At 39.8% G+C, this 7,111-nt stretch overlaps 1 protein-coding gene across 1 annotated transcript; it reads left to right on the forward strand.

Moving 5' to 3' along the window:
• Nucleotides 1-5,113: 5,113 nt before the first annotated feature.
• On the forward strand, nt 5,114-6,260 carry rprma (reprimo, TP53 dependent G2 arrest mediator candidate a). Its single transcript, XM_023277422.3, has one exon. It carries the CDS (start codon nt 5,400-5,402, stop codon nt 5,706-5,708), a length of 309 nt encoding a protein of 102 aa, XP_023133190.1. The 5' UTR covers nt 5,114-5,399; the 3' UTR covers nt 5,709-6,260.
• The last annotated feature ends 851 nt before the right edge of the window (nt 6,261-7,111 follow it).

The raw sequence follows: 7,111 nt of genomic DNA on the forward strand, positions 1-7,111 counted from the left end.
CCTGCCGCTGTCCAACACGCTGCTCTCTGATTGGCTGACGGAGACGTCGATCAGCAAGATCCTCATCCAGCGCAGCTTCACGGGCGTCTGGTCAATGTAGGCGGTGCGGCAGCTCCTCAGCAAAGATGCTGGGTTTGGAGATTGTAGTCTAATACATGCTAAAAATTAATGAAAAAAATTATAATAAAAAGAAAAATTACATTTCATATGTGCCAAATATATTTTCTTTAAATTTCATGTTTAATTCATTAAAGCTCCCAGGGATTTTTTTTTCACTTTTCACTGTTGTTCAGAAATTATTAAAATAATTTCTTCTTCATCTTCTTCTTCTTATTATTATTATTATTATTATTATTAGTATTATTAGTAGTAGTAGTAGTAGTAGTAGTATTAGTATTATATTTTTAATAGTAGACTTAGACTTAATTAATCCCCAGAGGGAAATTCTGTTGTTACACCAGCTGGGTTTTAACAACAAGGGGGTAGACAGCAACAAGACAACACAGAATATTAGGTCAGCAGTAGTAGTAGTAGTATCAGAAATAATATATATTACAAAACATAGGGGCGTTTTTTGTTTTTTGTGATAGTCATAGATGAATTGAATCAGGAAAACTAAAGACAGATTAATATTTCTCTGCATTCATTTTTTTCCCAAAAAAATACGTACTAGTAGTAGTACTATAGTAGTGGTAGCAGTAGTTGTTTACATTGTTTTTCTTTATGTATATATTTTTGTGTTCGTATTTGCCACAGATATGATGAATCTGGAAGACTAGAGACAGATTAATATTCCCCTATATCCTTTTTTTTCAATTTAGCTTAGAGCAACTATAACATAATACAGTAGTAACAGCAAATCTGGCCTCCACATCCTCTCAGGATTGACCAATTACCGACCTAGCTGATTATTATATTGTTTTTTTTAACTAATGCATGAAAAAATATGTACTAGTAGTAGCAAATGTAGTAGTATTAGTAGTGTGTATTGTTTATGTTTATGTGTATGTGTATGTATTTGTTATGTCTGAGAATCTGAAGAACTATGACAACGTTTCCATATCGCATTTTCTTTTCACTTAGTTTAGAGTGACAGTAGTATAATACAGTCACTTCAACAATTCTGTCCTCCCTGTCACCTAGAAATTGACTGATTATTGTATTGTTTTTGCGTGTGTTTTACAACCTCACTATAAAATATGCTGACCAAAAACATCAAAATACAACATGTAATATTTAATTAAAGTTTATTCATTGTTTTTACTGTAGGGGAATTAATATTTGTTATTCTAACACACTCCATCTTTACAGCAGAATGCACATTATGAAACCATTGAGTATGCACTATATTGAAAATGATAAAGGGCAGATGGAGAGTGAGGTCATAGACAACAAACCATTAGCCACAAGGCTTGTGAAATGTTGTCCCAGTTTTCCTGAAGGGCTTCGGTGAAGTTGGCAGACATATTAGATCACATCCATCCAGAGCATCATAACTCGTTCTTGTCTTTCTCTTATCATCTGTGGCATCGCGTTATTTGAATAAAGCTGCATTTGAGGCAGCCTTTTATAGCCACCGGTCAAAGGAGCATCTGTGTGCTGGTAACACTATCTGACCAATGTCCTTTAAAGCCACACCAGGTGTGTATTCACTCAGTGGTTGACAATTTGTCACCAGTTGAACAGCTCACCTTTGTTTTGTGCACAATTGGCACAAAACCCCTTTTTAACTGTAACCACAGAGGTAAGATTTATAATGTATTTCTAAATCAGAATAGAAGACCATTTGCATGCTGTGTTTATGTTTTTGTTCAAGGTAAATTGAATAATAAATGTGCTCCTTCGGATCAGATGCAGTCGCCTCTCTGTCTCTTTGATCTCCAGCAATATCATGGGCACATCACTAACTGATTGGTCATACATCATGACCAATATTCTATCAACATGAAAGGATAAATATGGAAAAGGTCTGTGTTTCTTCTTTTTAAAGTTATTTTTGCCTTTAATATAGTGCACAGTGGAGAGAGAGACAGGAAACATGAGAAGAGTCAGGGAGAGACATGCAGTAAAATGCCATGGGTGGGACTCGAACCCATGACCACTGTGTCAGGAACTATAGCCCCTGTTTATGGGTCTCCTGTACAACTATGTGTTCAGCTACAGGGGCTACCGCTTCGGTTTGCATTGGAGTTTGTGCTATTCTGAATTCTGAAACCAAGATTTTCATTTTTACTGCAAATATGCATTGGTTTCAAATAACGATATATCAATCCCCTTGACTATTTCTGATCAGCATGTGTATTGTCTCAAAATAATAACTTATCGTTCAACCCTTACTAGCTTTCAAGTATCTTGAGACCACTATGGTCTATCTCAAGCATAGCAAAAATGACTCTGGGTCCTTCTCTGCATGTAATAAAGATTTTTTTTTTTGCATAGTTAAGTGATGGAGCTTTGGAAGAACACTCTCCTGTACTTCCTAGTCTGACTTTTTAGTTTTGCCATCATAATGCATTCAAGCATCTCTTAGAGAGTATTCACATTGCTGATGTTTGTTTTCATGTTATGCACGCAGCGAAACAACAGAAGGACAGTTGAAGTATAGTGGAAGAGGTAAATAAATAATGAAATTGGCAGCACAAATTACATACGCCCTGGTGTGCATGTGCATCTATGGGGTGGGTGTTCATTTAATTTTTAGAATGACAATGTTGTTTTCCTCACAGCTATTTTACAGCAGACTTTTGGTGAATCATGTTGAACAATGCTGCCCTCTGCTGCCATTGAGAGGAGACCTTCAGTTTTGCATTTGCCTCTGGGCAATGTAGTAGATCAATTCGGGACTTTGCATTTAATCAACATTCAGAGAATGATGATAACTCTGATGTACTGTCAGTGCAGCAGCAGAATGTGCACTGTATTTTCATGTGAAGCTTTTATTGCTGTTTCACCGAACTCAGCTGTAATGCTGACAAATACTGCAGTGTGCGCTCTGTGTGATAAATCTGGCCTCCAATCGTGATGGCATTTTGTATGCAGATATTCAAACACTATGTTCACAACAGATGCAAAATATCCACTAGATGTCAGTGCATGCTTGGCTGCTTCCTTGGTTCAAGAAGGGAGAAAACCTAATGATACTGGCTTTATGCAACTGGTTGGAAGATTTATTAGAAAACATATTGTGAAATGTTACGCTGCACTTCAACTTGTTTTTATGTTTAGGGCACCTTCTTGACAAAAACTTGGGTCTAATTATGATGCTTTCCACAATGTATACACCGTTTTTGCTCGTTCAGTAAGGAATGTAGTAGCTGTTGCCACCAAAGCAATGTTTCATAGCATACATTTTTACATGTGACAGCAGGAAAAGCTCAAGCGTAAATGATACAATTTCTCCAGCTTTCTGGGACACTTGAATAGAACAGAGTCAGTCTTAGTGTTATATGTAACACGAGAAAATGTCTGCTGTGGAAGAGGCCTATTGTGTTTTTTAAATCAATCAATCTATTATTCTCAAAAACACAAAAATTTTTTTGCTAAAAAAGGGGGAAACTTTATTGGAAATCCCCAGTTTTCAGATCCCCTCTGGTAAAAGTCACTTTAAAAAAAAAAAAACAACAACAAAAAAAAAAACCTTTGTTATGTCGATTTGGTGGTTTTAAATGCTAGAAGGCATATCACGAGTTGTGGGGAAAGATGAAGCTGAGTGTGGGATTAGAGTCCTCTTAGTCTGAGGCCAAGGTTGTCTGATGGAAACTGGCAGTTGCTGCCCCAAACAAAGGAGTGTAGGTATCTCACAAATGGGAAAACAGAGAATAAGATGGACAGTCAGTTTGATGTAATAATGTAGGCATGGTACAGAACTGTCATGGTGAAGTAGGCAAAGCTCTTGATTTATAAGTCAATCTATGTTCCAATCTTCATCTAGGACATTGACTAAAAGAATAAAGTTGTGAATACAAGCACAGAAAACAAGTTTCCTCTGTAGGAGACCTGGGCTCTGCCTTAGAGATATGAAGCTGGGTCATCCAGAGGGAACTTGGAGTAAAGTTGCTGTGTTGATAGCAGCACCAGAGGTGGTTTGGTCGTCTGATTAGGATGCCTCATGAATGTCTTCCATTGGAGGTTTTCCAGGAACATCCAACTGCCAGGAGATCCTGAAGTAGACCATGAACTCACTGGAGGAATTATATATCTCATCTGGCCTGGGAACATCCCCTGGAGGAACCAGAAAGCCTTGCTGAGGGGAGGGACAGCTAGAATGACCTGCTTAGCCTTCTGTACAACCCTGGACAGATGGATGGATGTCATGAGTAAAACACTGATGACAGCCCCAGAAGCGTCATTTTCCAGGGTATCATATGTACCAAACCCAAGAACCAATCCTCTTAACTTGTGGGATGAAGCTATTTCTATTCTTCTTCTTTAGAATCAGTTGTTCATTTGAACTTGTAAAGCTGAATTACTCAAATATTACAACTTGTTATTGTGGAACACAGAGTGATTTTACATAGTTTGAGCAGATCTGTAGGTGAGCTGGTGTGCTCAAGTGGTGGGTGGAGACAGAGGCGGGGCTTCATAGATGAGCAAATTCTAAGGAAAGGGGGTACAGTTACATCTAAGGCATTTTAAGGTGGGAAAGGATTATGTTGGGGAAAGATGCATTTTCAATCAACTAATACTTCATCACATCTCATCTCAGCCACTCTATTACGACAAAAAAAATAACAAGTGAAATATTTATATAGCTTATAATGCCCACATTTTGTTGACAGAAAAGTGTTCAGATATTTCTGAGCGGTGGTTGAGGAGTTCAGCTCAGGCTGCTGGAAGTTATTTTATAATATACTGTCTGCTAGAATACATGCATGTCAGTAAAACACAAGCTGGCTCAGACTCAACAGATAACCTGCTAATGGACCGCTGTGCATTAACACATGCCTCATACACACACTCCAACACACAGCAGGCTACAAACACTCAAACACACACGACAGACATGGTACAAAATGTCCTACACACATGCACATTGGTGGCACACATGTATTGTGGTCGTATGGTGGCGCTCTTGCTGCGTCCTGCCTCCTCCCTCTCCAACAGATCCAGTCTGGATATTTAACCGCGGGGTTGGCGGATTCATTTCGTTCTCAAACTGGCAACGCAACACATGAAACATCCAGTAATGCGATTCCAAAGCAGCTGGTTAAACTCCAGAAGAGCGCAGGCTGATGTGACGGAACTTCTGCAACTCGGCGCCTCATCATCTTCACTTTCCACTTGATGATTTATTTCTGTGGGATCGTGCCGGGCGCGCGTATCCCCTTTCTCTGCCTTTCGCATCTTTACGCACTGAAAGTTTGATTTCAAAAAAGGAAAGAAAAGGAAAAAAAGTGGAGATGAACAACACCGGGTTCAACCAAACGGAGGGCGGACTATTCAACAAGACTGAGGAGTTTTTCTGCTGCAACTTTTCGTCCGTGGTGACTGATAACGGCTTCGTGGCGGCAGCTCCGGATGAGAGGAGCCTCTTCATCATGAGGGTGGTCCAGATAGCCGTCATGTGCGTCCTGTCCCTCACCGTGGTGTTTGGCATATTTTTCTTGGGCTGCAACCTTCTCATAAAGTCAGAGGGGATGATAAACTTTTTGGTAACGGACAGGAGACCGTCCAAAGAAACGGAGGCGGTCATTGTTGGAGCCTACTGATTGATGAGGACCTTTTGCGCTCTGGTTGCTGTGATCAGATGGAGACAATGCCATGATCTACAGCCTCAACGAGGCCTCTGTTTTCAGATTTAGACCAGAGGAACGGTCACTGTGCAAGAGGTAACCATGCAGATGACTGAGGCTCACTTTATCTCTTGTGGCCTTTTTCTAAAAAGAAAAGAAAAAAAAATGACAACAAAGACATTTCCAGGAGGTACTGTGCATTTGAAGCCTCTTTGTTTATTAAATATTCAATCACGCACTGTTGTAATTTCAGTAGTTGCACTTGTTTGTCAAGCAGCATCCTTTGTCATTTTGGTGGCAAAGTCTTTGTATTTGCTGCTTTTGAAATACTCTCCTGCAAATGCAAGGGAGAAATTAATGTATAACATGTGCTGCATGTTGTGTGTGTTTTTTGCATACAGCGTGCATCACTGTGTTCAGTGGATTTCCTGGTGATAAGTGTCTGCGTGGGCGGTGGAGGAAGCCCAGCATGCTGTGTATCATGTTAATTGGAATAAATTTATTCTGTAATTAAAGGTTTTCTCCTAATTAAGGTTTATTTTCTCATCATGAATATCACCCCCTCACTGCCACGCCCTCTGAGTAGATGAGATTTCAGGAGCTGCAGGCTCTAAAATTTCCAAGAGATATTTGAATCAGAGGCATATTGTGGAAATTATGCGCACAATGTCAAGAGGGTTATTGATCCTGACAAGATTTGGAAAAAAATATGTGCTTTCTGTTTATTTTAAATGGAAATCAAGTCTTAGAAATTCACAGGGATACACGCAGGAGGAAATGCTTCACTCTCATTTGCATTTCTTTTAATCAGTCAGACAGTCGATAGCTAAATATGAGTTCAAATCATTCGACTGAAACTCTTATTTGAAACAAAAGGACACCCTAAACAAATTACATAGAGACTAAAAAATACCCTTCCTGTTATCTGAAGGTGTTTTGTGTCTGGGTCAGATTCTGATCCATGCACCTTCCTTCCTCCTTCTGTCAAAGCATCTGTTACGCTCTGCCCCCGGCTCACCTGGGTTTCAGCTCCCTGGGAGCTTCAGAAATGACTTGTCTTGTCAATGCAGGGAGGATGAAGCCATCGGGCAATATGCTGCTGTCTGATTGCCCACCTGTGCACCGCACACACAGTTAAATACAATCAGCTTACTTTCTCTAAAATGTCCTTCACCCCAGTTACTCCCTCCTCCTGCTTTTCCCTTCCTGATCCTTCCTGATTGACGAGGCCTTATTCTGTCTTGTGATGGATGTCCGCAGGCTTGTCAAAGCTGAAGCAAACTGGCCGCTGTCTGGGGCCACACTTGATGTCCTCATGTGGGATCTGAAGAAATCTATAAAATCAATTCTTTGTGAACTTCAATTTAATGATGATACTG

This window comes from Amphiprion ocellaris, chromosome 11 (genome assembly GCF_022539595.1).
Source record: "Amphiprion ocellaris isolate individual 3 ecotype Okinawa chromosome 11, ASM2253959v1, whole genome shotgun sequence".
In the NCBI taxonomy this organism is placed as follows: Eukaryota; Metazoa; Chordata; class Actinopteri; family Pomacentridae; genus Amphiprion; species Amphiprion ocellaris.

What these genes read in the sequence shown, in the direction of transcription:
- rprma (XM_023277422.3), top strand. Translation starts at nt 5,400, where the DNA reads ATGAACAACACCGGGTTCAACCAAACGGAGGGCGGACTATTCAACAAG.